Raw genomic sequence first — 15,455 nt, 5'->3', positions numbered from 1 at the left:
CGTCCCTTGTTGTTGCCCCCCCGTGAGGCGGATCGCGCTGTGGCGTCGGGTGCCGGCCGCCGCCGCCGCAGGAGGGACCGGGCAGGCCTCAGGCCCCGGTGCCCGCTCGCCTCTCGCTGTCCCCACCGGCTCCGCAGCCCCCGCGGAGGGCGGGGAGATGCAGCCCCCGGGCCCGCAGCCGCCGCCGCTCTATGCGCCCAGCAACGGGGACTTCACCTTTGTCTCCTCGGCGGACGCCGAAGGTGAGCGCGGGGCCGCGGGTTTGGGGCCGCTCTCGTTTTTCCCGGGAGAAGGGCTCGGCCGGGCCCCGGGCGAGCGGTCGGCTGCCGGGCCGCTGAGGCGAGCGGGGCCTTTCGTGCCCTCCTCCCCCCGCTCCCGAGGCTGGTGGCGTGGCTGGAGGCGGAGCGGGCCGGCTGAGGTGGCCGCGGTGGCTGCTGCCCTCGGGCCGCGGCTCCGGGTCTCCGCTGCGGGCAGGGTGCGGGGAGCGGGGTTAACCCCGCTGTGAGCAGCCGCGCTACCCGCGCGGGGGAAGCACCAGCGTGGCAGAGCCGGCCGCGGCGCTCCGGTTGTCGGCTTCTCCGAGAGCCGTCATCCAGGTTGTGCCCGGCGACCTGCCGTCACCGTGACAAGCGCTGTCACGGCCCGCTCCCTGCCCCGCGTTCCTGGGAGCGCCCTTTGGTGTCTGTTGAAGAACATACCGATGTTCACATCCGCTGTGGTGCTGTGCTGAAGCCTCTGTGCCGTGTCTGACTTCAGCACGGTAACGATGGAGGGAGGGAGAGGAAGAAGCCCTGTGTGTAGTTTGGGGTGTGAAGTGTGGCCTGCTGCCGAGCTGTGGTGTACCAGTGCTCTGTGAAGATCTGCACTAAGGCTGCAAAAATGAACATACAGGAATCAGCTTTATGCTGGCTTACTTTGGAGAATGACCTTTTGGGCTCTACCCATTTAAACAACAAGCATTCTGCTTTATGCATGTATTTACTTACTGTTGTAATCGTAGACAGGGGTAGGGAATCATGTAAATCTTGATTGTGCCCACCCTGGTAAAGAATTACTGAAGTGAAAAAGCTACTATAGAATGCCTCTTTGGGGAACTGCCCAGCCCTTCTGACAAGGAGTGCTAATCAACAGGTAGAATCTTGGCTGTGTTTTTTGTTGTTGGTTTATTTGTTTTGTTTTTCTTCTCTGCCTTGACCTGAAAAAGGATCTGTGTACCCCTGAATGGAAACTCTCTGGATTCCCCCAGAAGTTTTTGTTGAGCAATGTTGAACCCAATCCAGTGTAGCCACCTTTCCAGCAGGATGTGTTGAACTGGACTCTGCTCTATGTTCTCTATGAACACAAGCAAGGCATGATCTCCTGCCTGTTCGAGTGTAGTCCTGTCAGCAAAGTGCTGTATAGACCCACCCTCACAAACAAAAACATAAGAAAAATTAAACAGCTTAATATTTCTAAATCAAAATACTACACACTGCACTCTTAATTCCTGTTTCCCAAATCTTGATCCATATGAAAAATAAAACTATAGGCTGTTTTATTTTACCATCTTATTTCCATGAGAGGTAGGACCTGTTTGGGAAAGAATGCTGGAGAAGTGTTCTCAATTAAGTGGACAGATATGGTATGAAGAACAGACTGTTTGGGGGTTTTATTTGCCTCTTGTACTGTTTTTTAAAAATTGAGAACAAAGACTGTCTTGGAAGCTGTTTTTCCACGATGCCTGGTTGAATTGAGTCACATGAGATACCTGAGTTTTGCCTCTGCAGTGTTCTGCTTGAGACAGTAGAAGTGACGGCACCCTAACTCTCGCTAGCAAGCATCAGAATCATCAGTTCTTGGCAGGTTGTTCAGCGCTCAGTTGGTGTGCTCTTAACCATCTCGTTCACAGTGGTCTATAGAAGAGGAGGAGACAGTTGTTTTTTTTCCCTTGGTTTCTGCAGCTTTATGACCCACCTGAGATGTTTTGCAAAAAACCTATTAAATGTTTCAAGATTAAAAAGTGTGGTTGTAGGTATTCACCAGTCATTGATTACTAAAAGGAGTCTTGGTAAATAAGGCTTGTGTAGAAGTTTCCCTGCGTCAGGATGGATTGTCAGTGGTCACTGTGAAAGGAGAAATAAATGGCTGGTTGGACTGTTATATTTACTTGTTTTGACAGCCACATTTATGCACACAGAGTAGCAAGAACCTTTCCTTGCAAAGCAGTGTTCTGTTGTAGCATAAACAAATGTTTTAGAATGAAAAAGGGTCCCAGGAACAATAGAAAACTTCTGAGGCTTTCTCTACCTTGATGCCCAGGCATTAAGAAGACATTTTTCTTTTTTCCTCCCTCTGTACACAGCTGTTCTCTGGTGAGAACAGCGTATGTGTGGCAATACTGACAGCAGCAAAGAGAAATTCCTTCTTTAAGTTCTAAGCGATCTAACTTCTTTAAGATCCAGTGATCTTTACAAGGATTCTGTGCAGGCGGTGTTCCAAAATCAAACCATGGATCATTAACTCTCATTATTATGAAACAGTTAAAAAAGCATTTATGGAGAAGCTTAAATTTAAGTTTGAGTGACCTAGCAAGCTGATTTGGGAAGGAGAATTCTATTAAATTAGTTGTGGTACTGAGTGATCAGTGAACACTTCAGGCACGCTGGCTGAAACAGTGAGATTCTGTCACTGTTCAGACTTCATTTCTGTAAATCGATGTTGTATTCTGATAGAACGAGTTACAAAAGTAATCTACAAATACAGCCTCTGTGAGTGTTTCAGAAATACCTCTATAGCTAGCTGTTCTGGGAAATTTGTGCCTGGAAACTATTGTGTGAAGTACACATGATAATGGAAAGGCAAATAAGATTTTCTTTGGTGAAACAAAAAGGTATTGGATGAGAAGAGAGTCTCTGTCTCAGTATATTTGTAATAAAGTTTATAAAAAAAATTTACATGCTTGTGTTTGGATTTTTCCTTTTTAGCAAATAATAGAAATCCATGATTTCTCAGAGAAATAATTATTCCCCTCTTCTGTATTTTGTCTTCTTTCTTCAAGGTGTTTTGTATATATTCAGTTACTGTTTTGTATTTTTCATCTGAATATAACTGAGTATAATGACATGATAAAATTAATATTTATTGGTGGCTTTGACACAGCCAGAACATACATAAATTGCTCTTTGCTTTGTGTAGTACTCTAGCAGAACAAGATCATAGTATATTAAAGAGAACTTCTTGTATCTCTTCTTATTGGCTGGAGCCTAAGGATCTCTGATAGTATTCTTTTTTCTAATATTTTCACCTGTATCAAAGGCAGGCTACAGATAAAAACGTCTACAAATGTTTTCTTTTAATGAATAATTGGACATAAAAACAGAGAATGATTTTGTCTGAAACAATGTCACTGTACAGAAATGGGCTCCAAAAGAAATATAGTATGGGCAGAAAAAAAAAGGTAAATAAGCCACAACTTATAGTGATGATACTTTCATTAGATAATTCCTTTTATGACTTTAAATGTTGGAATGGGTCCAGTGGAGGGCCACAAAGATTCAGGCGGATGGAGCACCTCTGCTATGAGGACAGGCTGAGAGAGCTGGGGTTGTTCAGCCTGGAGAAGAAAAGGCTCCAGGGAGGCCTTACAGCAGCCTTCCAATACCTGAAGGGGCCTACAGGAGAGCCAAGAGGGACTCTTTGTCAGGAAGTGTAGTGAAAGGACAAGGGGTAACAGTTTTAAACTGGAAGAGGGGAGATTTAGATTAGATACTAGAAAGAAATTCTTCACTATGAGGGTGGTGAGGCTGGAACAAGTTGCCCAGGGAAGTTGTGGATGCCCCATTCCTGGAAGTGTTCAAGGCCAGGCTGGATGGGGCTTTGAGCAACCTGGTCTGATGAGAGGTGTCCCTGCCCATGGCAGGGGGGTTGGAGCTAGATGATCTTTAAGGTCCCTTCCAATCCAAACCATTCTATGAAATGCTTAATGATAAAGCACAAATTGAAGTCTTTCTGTCATATTGTAACCCTGTGTCATCAAAACAAGAGTTCCATCTAGAAACTAAAACTTGGGAATTTGAGATCTAAACCAACTCTGTTACTATTGGTTTAAAACTAGAAATAGCTTTTCAAATTATGTATCTGTTAAAGTATAATTTTATTGTATAACTTTGAATATGTTATGGTGATGACCAGGACATGTAGCTTTATCTGTCTGTTAATCTTCCAGTACTTTTGAAATCACATGGCTTTTGGCAAGACATAAAAAGGTGTATCTTTCTCTCCCTTTTTCTCTCAGATCTTAGTGGCTCCATAACAACTCCAGATGTTAAGCTAAATCTTGGAGGAGAATTCATCAAAGAATCTACTGCAACTACATTCCTAAGACAGAGAGGGTACGGCTGGCTTCTGGAAGTGGAAGATGATGACCCAGAAGATAACAAGCCACTCCTGTATGTCATAATTAATTTTTGGGTATCTCTCTTTATTAGCTGTGTAGGAAAAACAAACAACTTGTAGCCTCTCAAATTCTCCCACAGCCTTTTGCTGTGACTAGAATTATGTTTGACAATTTATTGACCAGTGAGTGTTTTCTGGTGCAGGAATGAAAACATTGTTTCTCACTATGGTTTTTATTTTTAGTGGAAAAGAGAGGCTTGTTGTTTTCTGTAGAGGAGAAAGGAAAGAGCAAGTAAAGTCCAATTTTATTAATGTCCATAAAGCTATTGTGGCTTTTCTGCTCTTATCTATTGATCTTGTAATGGTTTAGAAAATTAGATTGTATTCTTTCTATCTTTTGTGCTGATGTTGCAAGTTTCTTAATCTCATCAAAGAATCAGAGGTTATAAGACAATCCTGTGGAAAGATTCATGTTATGTAAATCAAAGTAAATTCTGTCAGTTACTCTGTTGAATCATGCTTATTACAGTAGGGATGCTATAAGCAAGGTAGCACAAACTTTGTGATCTTTGGTGCTATCTTGTATTACAAAACTAGATTAAAAGGGTGTCAGTGTTGAAAGACAAAAATGTCCTTAAAACTGAAAATCTCTGCATGTTTTATGCTGTTCATAGAAATGTGGTTGGTTGAAGAAAGTTTGTATCTTAAAGCTACCACATTGTGAGTCAGACAGCCTGGGTCTTAGTCCTCCTGCACCTCAGCAACTTCATTCTTAGTGTCTCAGTGTTTTCCTGCGTGAATTAAAGGTAATGATGCTTTAAAAAAAATGGAATGAATAGGAGAGTACTCTGGAGATCTCAGATGAGAGTGTTGGGAGATAACAGATGTCTGGAGAGCTTAATAATGAAAATGCTGCTTGAAAAGTACCTTACATTAAAGTGTGCAGAACTAGCTCCTTGTGTGAATAAGTCTGTTCTGTAAACTTCTAACTTTTAATTAAGAAACAGAATGGTGTACTGAGGAGACAACATATGAATTTCCTCTTTTGTCTAGCTTCTTATACCACAAAAACGAAACTTCTGATTCAAAGACAGGCATTCTAAGCTGCTGATTGCTGGAAGTGAGGAGAAGATGCCAGGGAAATGATCAGTTTGTGGCAAACAGGATGGATATAATCATCCTAATGGAGAAGATCTTAATCTGGCTTCCATGTAGCAGTTTTTATACTGTTCTGGTCATTCCCAGGACACGTGCTGTAGTGAAGCCTTGTAACCTGAATCCTACTAAGGATTTAGAGAATAGCAGCCAGTTGAGGGAAGTTCAATGCAGTGTTACTGTGCAAGCATTTTGTTCAGTAGAGTGAGATTCTTTTTTTTTTTTTTTTTCTTTCTCATTGGGCAGCCTTACTCCAGACGCTTGTTTCCTGTTGCAGCTACCATTACCTCTTCCATGAGGTAGCTGTCAGCTTCATACAGAAGACAGTTTATTCACATGAGAAACTGTCAGAGGCCCAAGGCAATGACAAAGAATTATTTCCAGACAGAAGACTGTGTAACATAAATATTTCCTGAGTAAAATATAGGAAAGCTACATCCTTCTTAGGTAAGGAATAGACAGATGGAGAGAAATAAATGCTTTTAGTCCACTCCTTAGATTCAGTGATGTGTTAAAGAACAATTTTTTTTTTAGTCACAAGTTAGTAATGCCAATTCTGAAATAGCTTCAGTAATAGCAATCCTGAAATTGCCTTGAGAGATTCAATGAGCAATATTTAATTATTTTTTTTTAAAGATAAATTGGAGTGAATCATGTCTTCACATTTATTTCTTGCTTCAGCTTTTCTGAGGAAAAAGCCATAAATCAAAGCCTTGTGGAAGACTTTCATAAACAGATTTAGGATAAGATTCTACGTTTTTCTCCACTGTGCTCTTAAATGTCGAACAGAGGGGTATCTGCTGGGAGGTCTCTTTAGAGTACTAGGTCATGACTGCATAAGGAAAACACTAACATACAGTTCTGTCTTAAGGTTCCACACAGAAACTTAAAGAAGTGGAATTGCCCATTACTTGGCAAGTCTGATTCCTTCTTGTTATGCTATGGCAGTCAGAGCAAGATGTACCAGTTAAGAGTCTCCTATGCAGAAGAGTCTTTTGGTCAGTTTGTAGCTGCTTACAAATCATTTGTAGCAGGGAGTGGAGAAGGCAATTTGAGAAGAGCAAGGTCTGTTGATAGAATTTATTGCTAGTTTAATTGGGTTTTATTTATTTTTACCCATATTGGAAACAAGCCAGCATCTAAACAATTGGCATAAACTGGTCTGCTGAAAACTGTTGTTGTTGAAGCAAGCTAAACACCGTTTTATTTTCAAAAATTGTTTTTACATGATGTGTTTTGAATGTTTTAGGATTACTTAATGTAAAGTTATTCTTTCTTGTAGAATTTGAAATAAAACTTTCCATAGTAAGGGTGTTCATGGTGAACTGCTCATCATAGGAATACAGACATCCTATGTATGTGTATGCATGTCTTTGACTTTTAAGTAGTTACAATGGTATGAAAGTGTCATGTGTTCCTGCTTGTCAGAAAATAGATCTATGGTCTTAGTGTAGTATGTTAGGGTATGTGGTATACGTTTTCTATTCTCAGTCAGATAATTGATTTTTGAATAATTAAATATATCTGTGTCACATCAGTTACTGAATGCAGGATGAAGGTGTGGTGTTGCTTTGTTGTGGACAGAACTGTTCCTTTGCTAGGCATGGCTTCAGAAGGCCTTATGGGTGACAGGAGACTTGCTCTATAAACCTCCTGTTTGCCCCTGAACTTACTTTTTTATGCTTTATTTCATTACTGTGGTGTATGCTAATAGCCCCTTGTTTTACTCAATTTCAGGGAAGAACTCGACATTGATCTGAAGGATATTTACTACAAAATTCGATGTGTTTTGATGCCTATGCCATCTCTTGGGTTTAATAGGCAGGTAGTGAGAGACAATCCAGACTTTTGGGGTCCTCTGGCAGTTGTCCTCTTCTTCTCAATGATCTCATTATATGGACAATTTAAGGTAGGTATAAGCCTTCTACCTAAAAAGATATCTAAACTAAATCTGGGGATGTGATTGCTAAGCAATTTGCATTGTTACGTAGGTAGAAAGTCTTTTCCTTACATACTAATGTGGGGCGTTTCAAATGCTGTTCCCCAAGTTAATATGTAGAAAGACAGCAGTAAAATAGCCCACGGATAAGTTAATCATGATGAAATGTCAGATTTGTTTTAATACAGTAAAACAAAGGAAAGATGTGGTTTCTAGAGGAAACAGATTGATACTAATGGGTTTATAGTCATATTAGTGAATCTTTCCATTTTAATCATGACCTTTTGTTAATGTGCTTTGTATTACCAAAAAAATGTTGCCGAAGAACATTTGTTTGGATGCTATGAATTTTAATTTCCTGACAAATAAAGCTATTTGTTTAATTCATACACCAGATAACAGTGGTGATATAGTATTTAATCTTCATTAGTGCCATTTGCTGTTTTGTCCTCCCTGCTCAATTACAATCAAATAACTTTCCCCTGGTAAAGAGACTTTTTTCCATAATTCCTTTTGAATGCTAGGGTGATCAGCTATTCAGAGCTATTGTGCAGGTTTAATTGGCCTCCGTAAACACCATTAGCTTTTTTTTTACGTTCAGATTGAAATAGAGAAGTGGTATAATTTATAATCACAATTTGAATGTGAGCCAAGATGATCCTTCTTCGGAAATCTTTGACTATGTTTGTAGTTACAGTTGTTTTGAATACAATGTAGCATAGCAATAAGCCATATGTAAAGCAGCAGAATATGCTTATGCAAGGATTTTTGTGAATGGTGAGAGAAAATCATTCCCTTTATGACCTCTGGCTGCCATATGGTGTACCAAATGCTGACTAAGAATTCACTCTCAGTATCTCGTTTCTAAGAGACTTGAGTAGACTAAACCACTGTATTATTCAAGTCTTCTGGGTGGACCGCTTAGCTGCCTCCTAGGCAAAGCAAGGACTGTTCCTTGATCCTGTGACAGATAAACTACCTTTTGCAGTTTGTGTACCTACTGTACCTGAACAGTAGGTCTAAGGTTTCTTAGGAACAGTGGATTTACCATCCCGATGCAGGAGTGCTATATCTGTATGAGGAGGGAAACTAGTAACTAGCAACAAGATGACTGACAGCAGCTCGACTAGATGAACTGAATAGTGGACTGTAAACTGGAGAGAGATGAGTGTTCCTGATCTAGGAATTTAATCTGGGCCTCTTCTTTTAGACTGTGGAAGAAAAGAGGAACTAAAAGGAGGCCATGCACTATTTTCACAAATAGCTTAAAGCTGTTATCTTAATTTTTTTGAAGTGGTGCTATGATCTTTGTCTGTTTTTAAATTTAAAGAAAAATCATCACCTACTTGATTCTTCTGTGAATCCGAAGCTTTGAATTAAGCAAAAAATTTGAATTGAGTACTAAATTTAAGTGCAGCTGTTGTACATTTGGAAATACAGAGACTGGATTGATACTGTTCTTTCCCTCTAAAAAGATGCTTCAAAAGGGAGGGCTTTACTTCTAATTCTCCCAGTGCCTCAACTGCAAGAATAACTAAGTTATTTGAAGGTTCTATTAAATTGGAGAATGATTTTAAGATCTCTACTTCAGTTTAAGAGCAGACCAATGAAAGAAGCAAGAAAAAATGACAGACTTTGTCCCAGGAGGCTGGGGCTGTTTCTTAAGTTGAAATCATCATCAAATTCTACTGAGAATTGAAGCCCTATGTCACCTTCTGAGCGTTCTCAGTTTAAGTAAAGAATAAAGTGGCATCTTTATGCATGAAAGAAGCAGAATTCCAGTACCTTGTATTGATTGGGCTGACATTTAAAAACTGTCTGAGCCCACCTTTTGTAACAGGCAGGATGTGAAGACATTTAGCTGGGGTGGTCTTAGCTTTAGTTTTAACTAAACCCCTCCTATGCTGATACGACATTACAGTACTTACAAAACACATTGCATGTGCATTCCATTTCACCAAATTTACCACTAATGCAATTCTGTAAACGTAACCACTGAATTTTATTCTCAAGTTGCATTGTGATACTAAGTAAAACTATTCTTGCTGCAATTCGGAATTAAGTTTTGCATAATACAATTCTTGACTGCACTGAAAGTGATTAATAGAAATGAGTTTTTCTTTCTCACAATGAAAATGATTAATATAAATGAATGGTTCTTTTATCTCTTAAAGGTTGTTTCTTGGATTATAACTATTTGGATATTTGGATCCTTGACAATTTTTTTACTGGCCAGGGTTCTTGGAGGAGAAGTAAGTACCTGTATGCGAAAAGGATGTAGAGGGAGGTAATGTAAAGTCTCTTGGTTATGTTTTTCAGCAGTAGTTGGGTTTTCTTGGTGCTTGGCTTTGTACCTTGTACCAAACTAAAAATGGATGCAGCTGGATATAGGATACATCTATAGTTCAGGTTCCTGGCCTCCAAAATAAAATCTAAAATACAGAGCTAATCTTTCTGTGTGATGGATGTCATACTGGATGTGATAAATAATCTGGAAACTTGTACTCTGAGTCCCAGGAATTCTAACTGGTTCCTGTGATCCAGAACTGAAGTCTGTTCTTGAGGGACAAGTGCTTTCAGTTTTTCACTCCCTGAGCTAAATTAGAACCCTTTCTCCTCCTCTGCATTGCTCTTGCACTCCCTTTTATTTAATTTTCTTTTTTTTAAAAAATGGGCTAACATCAGTTGTATAATGTCCTTGTGGGTAGAGCACCTACCGGTGTTTGTTTTCATCCTTGGCCTGATGCAATTCAAACCCATTAAAGGTTGAAAGTCACCACGTGTTCTTCAACTGCAAAGCCAATGCAAATTCTGGCCTACATCCCTCCCTCCGGCTGCTCGCCCAGCAGGGTTGGAATAGCTGCTTGAGCTGTTTACAAATGGAGTCACTAAGTGATTCAGGTGTAAACAACAAAAAATGACTTACAGCAAGGCCCACAGACAGCTTCAGAGGAACATTCAGAAGGGTAGAAACTTTTTAAAATGGCTCTGCAACACAAAAGGCATTGAACTGTGTCGTGAAGAACTAAATATCCAGTGACACTTGATTTTTATACTTTTACTACGCATCTTGCATTAATGATGAACTAGAGTTGTTGTCTTCCTGCATTATTTACATTTACTTTAATTTTTTTAGATTTTTCTTTTAATCCTAATTGCTGTAGTCTTCTTGTGTGAACACTGGAAAGGAAAAGCTTTCATAAATGTGATTACATGTTTTTTCTGCATACCAGCATAATCCAAAGGCCCTAAAATCAATCTATTTTTCTGGCTCAAAATTGAAATTATCAGAACATATAAACTGGGGACAAAGTATAGGTCTGCACAGTTCACTGTGAGGGATCAAGAGCCACAAGAGATTGCTTGCAAGATGATCACTTGTCTTTTCCTGTGAAATCCAAGAAGCCCAGCTGGGCCCGGGAACATTTCAAACTGTAGTAGGGGAAAACCGGACACTTTGATCCCCATGAAGTTAAAAACCATTATGGAAATATTCTGAAAAAATCTGATAGAGTAAATTTAAACTGAAAATCAGATTATATCTGTGAGGTCTTCCCCTGATGCCAAAAGCATTAATATACTTAATAAATTAATTTATGTATAATGGATATGAGTATGTTGATGCGGCAAATTATATCTTTGCTGCTTGTTACGGCCAGGACTGCAGCTGGTAACTGAGAGGTCTGTTGCAGTTCTGTGCTCCTGGGCACCAGCTGCACACTCCATGGAGAGTGGCAGTGGAGAACTACTTAGGGCAGAATGTGGAAATGTGAGGGGTTGGTGGAATTACAAATTTTAACCTGTGTAAATAATGCCCTTGGAAATGACAAAACTGTCGTTACAGTGGTAAAAAAAAAAAGACAAGACAACATATTTCTAAGAACTGAATGATTAATTACACAATTCTAGAGGGATAGCATACAAAACCAATTTTCATACCAGCAAATTTCCTTTAGCTGAAATTTCAGGAATACCTAACATACTATGATCACTACTACTGTTATAACAAGATTGAGTTGTGTTTGGTGACAATGACTGAGTACTAAAAAGCTTGGTTTTATGTGCTTGAAAATTTCAGGTTGCTTATGGCCAAGTTCTTGGTGTGATAGGATATTCCCTACTTCCCCTCATTGTCATAGCACCTGTACTTTTGGTGGTTGGATCATTTGAAGTTGTTTCTACCCTAATAAAAGTAAGTTTGGTATCATCTACTGAGAATTCTTTACAGTTGGCTTTAAGTCACGTTCCTAAGACTTCAAGTATTAATCTGTTTGGGACAACATAACCATGTGTCAAAATATTTAGAACTATGAGCTCTGTCATCCTCTTGGACATGACTGCTAAATGAATTCTGTTTTAAATGTCTCTTTGGAGTACTTGGGGTTATACAGTGCTGTTGCTATAACACCACCTGTTGTTACCACGTATTTTGCTGTGCTATGATAGTTGCATGAAAATAAATAGGATTATAATTTTGAGAAGATGGGGCATAATTAAACTTCAAAATGAAGAATCTGAAAATAAGCTGTTCTAGCCCTTCCCCCATCATCTAGTTTATTTTTAGTTACTGCAGCATGAATATGACGTTAGTCATTGTTCTGAGACTTGCCCGTAGTGGCAGCAGTACAAAGCTCTCAATACCCTTCGCAGGGAAGGTATGTTTTGTTCTGATTTTTACAGATGTGGAATGTAAGGCACAAAGCAAGAATAACTTGCCTGATGCCACCTGCTGTTGGACACCTTCTATGAAACTAGCAACTTTTCCTGATAGATCCCGGAACTACATAATGTTCTTGAACATCGCTAGTACTTAAAACCCTTTTAGGCAGCCTTTGAAGTTACTGCTGAACTTCTGGAAGGGTTGACCGAAAAAAAAATCGGTTGCTAGCTAAGGTGTATGCTTTCTGAGTTCTTGTTCTGTTGATTTGATTGATTTCTGTCCTTTCAGCTTGCTGGTAAACAGCATAATTGAAGTACAACTAAAGCATATGATAAATAACAATTGCTGTGTTTGTGATTTGGTAACTTGCAATTACTAGTAAGTGATACAGTCAGAAAGCAAATTATTAACATGCCAGTTAACTAATATATAACTTGAAAATAAATATAAGTGAATGAAACCTCTGTTACTTGATTACTACTAACAGTCTTACATTAACTTACATTAACCTGTGCAAGATTCTTACCTTTGCATTGTTAGTGTGAAAATGCAGGACAAGGCCTGGATGGCCAAAACTGCTCACGCTGAGCAAGTGCTGCTGTGTGTGGCTTGAGAGCTCTGTGCTAGGGGAAGTATTTAGCAGTCCTAAAGCTGGGGAACTTACTGTGAAATAGTGACATTTCAGCCAGTTCTTTTCCAGTTGCAATCAGCAAAGTAAACTACTCAACTAATGCACCTCAATTGTTGTAATTGCTGCAATTTTCTTAATGTGTCCTAGGGAATTCAGTCATGATCTTGACTGTCCCCTTGCCCACCTCTGCAGTCCCGGGTTAGGTAGCAAAAACAGAAGGATGCGATCACGTGCAAATTTTGCTTTTTCTTTTTTCAATGGCAGTTGAACGGGACACACAATCCCTTGCTGGGCTTCAGCTCCTCTGACAGAACTGTGGAGGAAGTCTTTTGCTGGGGTCCTATTATGTCTGCCCTCATTGGTCTTGGGGTTTGCAGGAGATGATGGTGGTTTTGCATGTCATTTGGTTTTAAGTATTTCTCCTTTTGATTAATAGTCGAGGTGCTTCTAAAAGATAATGTCTGATTACTTTTAGCTAAAACCTTATTAGTTTGAGTTAAGTTCACTGACCTCAAAACTTTTTTTTAAAGTATGCATGCTAACTTCATATAACATAGTGGATATTCATAGGTAATGTTACTTTCTACCAGTCTTTTAAACTGGTTCTTTTTTAACTTACTAAGCAATATAGGTTTTGTTACAGATTGTATTTTGATAGCTTTCTCACTGCACCTGACAGGAATAGGAATGTGAGTTTCAGTTACCTTGAGGTGGGGACACCATAAATAAAGTGAAGCTTATAAGCCAGATGAATCCCGAATTAAAAAAAAAAAGTAATATAATCCTACATAGCATGGAAGGAAGAATCAAGTATAGCCTACAGAATGGGAGGAGTTAATAGCTGACAACAGTTAAGATAGAATGGGGAGTTGTTAATCCGGTCAAATTTCAAATGATATGTAAGCTTACAGCTTGCTTGGTGCTATCTATGATGTCTTCAAGAAAATTTACTGTAGATCCTTAGTTGCTTACTGCAGTAAAAAGGTCTCAAACAAAAATAACATACATATTTGATAAATATTTCTCTAAACTTAAATGAAAATGCAGAGTGTATTGTATGTGTGTGTGAATTCTTCCTCCTTTCCCCCAATTCTTTTTGGGGAGTTTCTTTTTAGTTATACTGGGAGAACAACTGATTTTTATCTTGATATTTGGAGAGAATTTCTTGTGGTGTCAGCTAAGACTGTTTATCTTTTTTTTTTTTTCAGTTGTTCGGAGTCTTTTGGGCTGCATACAGTGCTGCATCATTGCTAGTTGGAGAAGAATTCAAGACCAAGAAACCCCTTCTAATTTATCCAATCTTTTTATTATACATTTATTTTCTGTCCTTGTACACTGGGGTGTGATCTAGTGCAAGATGTGGCCAGCAACCATATTTTATTCCCTTGCAGACTGATAATGCATAAGGCTGGAGATAATAAAGTGACTGTTTTGTATCCAGTTGTCAAGATGTTTTAAGATCGAAGAGCATATTTGTGTATATTATTTAATGAAGCAATTGTAGCTATATAGATTTGTATCAAAGTTCTAGGTTTGTTTAAGACTCTTCAGATTTTAATGAACAAAATAAGAACCTTGTGTTTTATAAGAAAGTGTAGCAAAACCACAATTCAATACCTGTGCCAAAAGCACTAGGACCAGATTACTATATTCAAGGAGAAAAATGATGTTAACTCTAAGAATCTCAAAGTGCAATTTTTCTTTTGAGCTTAAACACAGCTGGCTTTTTTGGCGCAGCAAATTCTGTAGATAATATATATTTATGAAACAGTCCTGATTGTTCACAGAATAGTCTGTATAATCAAGACATGAAGATACTACTTTTAATTTAGTGCCTCAATTACTTTGATTTGGCTATTGAGTTTTTATAAATTCCAATTTGTTTTCAAAACATGTATATACTGTGTATTTTGTATCTATGGCTTGTGAGTAGCGTAAATACTCCTTGGTTAAGGATGTATATTGGGTTTTTAAAAACTGAAGATATAAGTATTTGAAGTCTTCATTTACTATCTCTGACCAAAGGAGCAAGATATTTACTGCGTGACATTATTAATTAAATTGCATATTTAGAGAATCAAATTATTTTACTTAAAAGTATAAATTTACAGAGAAACGGGTGAACACCTTTCTCGACTGTAGTGTTGGCTTAATGTTGGAGAAAAAAGATGATCTATCAAATTTGTGTGATCTTTAAACAATGTTATTTTATGATGACAAAATAAAAATAATGCTTCCCTAACTATGTTTTACAACATCTTGCTCTGTCTTGCTTTTAGCTTGGTATTTAACACGCATCCATTTTTCTTTCCCAGGCCTATTAATCCCTTACACGGAGAAATAAAAAGATTTGTAAGGCCAGATTCTCCCTCCACTAAAGTGAGGCAGAATGACAGCCTTAGTAACAATTACAGTCTCGCTAATTTTGACTGTCCAAGGATTATGTAATAAGGTGATGACATGTTAAGTATTTCCTGTGTACTGTGTTGATTGCTTAGGCAGTGGTCCTTATGGTAATGTTTCTTCCCAAGAGAAGTCCACTGAAGTTCACTTTGCATGGTACTAATTTAGGCATTTACAATCTTCAGTATTTAGTATTGCCAAATAGATCTTAAGTTTCTAATTTATTTTTTTCTAACAGAAAAAAAGCATTCCTGCTGTCTTTTGATTTTTTTTTTTCTTTTTTGATTCTGCAA

General features: G+C 38.8%; 1 protein-coding gene across 2 annotated transcripts; it reads left to right on the top strand.

Annotated features, from left to right (window-relative positions):
* The first annotated feature begins 3 nt into the window (after positions 1 to 3).
* Positions 4 to 15,014, top strand: YIPF4 (Yip1 domain family member 4). 2 transcript variants are annotated; one of them, XM_014950796.1, is made up of 6 exons: positions 4 to 242; positions 4,274 to 4,427; positions 7,267 to 7,438; positions 9,643 to 9,720; positions 11,547 to 11,660; positions 13,968 to 15,014. In XM_014950796.1, exons 1-6 carry the CDS (start codon positions 158 to 160, stop codon positions 14,103 to 14,105), a joined length of 741 nt encoding a protein of 246 aa, XP_014806282.1. In that variant the 5' UTR covers positions 4 to 157; the 3' UTR covers positions 14,106 to 15,014. The 2 variants fall into 2 exon arrangements, with proteins under 2 accessions (XP_014806282.1, XP_014806283.1); XM_014950797.1 differs by lacking the exon at positions 13,968 to 15,014 and adding an exon at positions 12,149 to 13,958.
* Positions 15,015 to 15,455: the final 441 nt, after the last annotated feature.

This window comes from Calidris pugnax, unplaced genomic scaffold (genome assembly GCF_001431845.1).
Source record: "Calidris pugnax isolate Ruff unplaced genomic scaffold, ASM143184v1 scaffold24, whole genome shotgun sequence".
NCBI classification, from domain to species: domain Eukaryota; kingdom Metazoa; phylum Chordata; class Aves; order Charadriiformes; family Scolopacidae; genus Calidris; species Calidris pugnax.
This window is presented reverse-complemented; position numbering and strand designations above follow the sequence as displayed.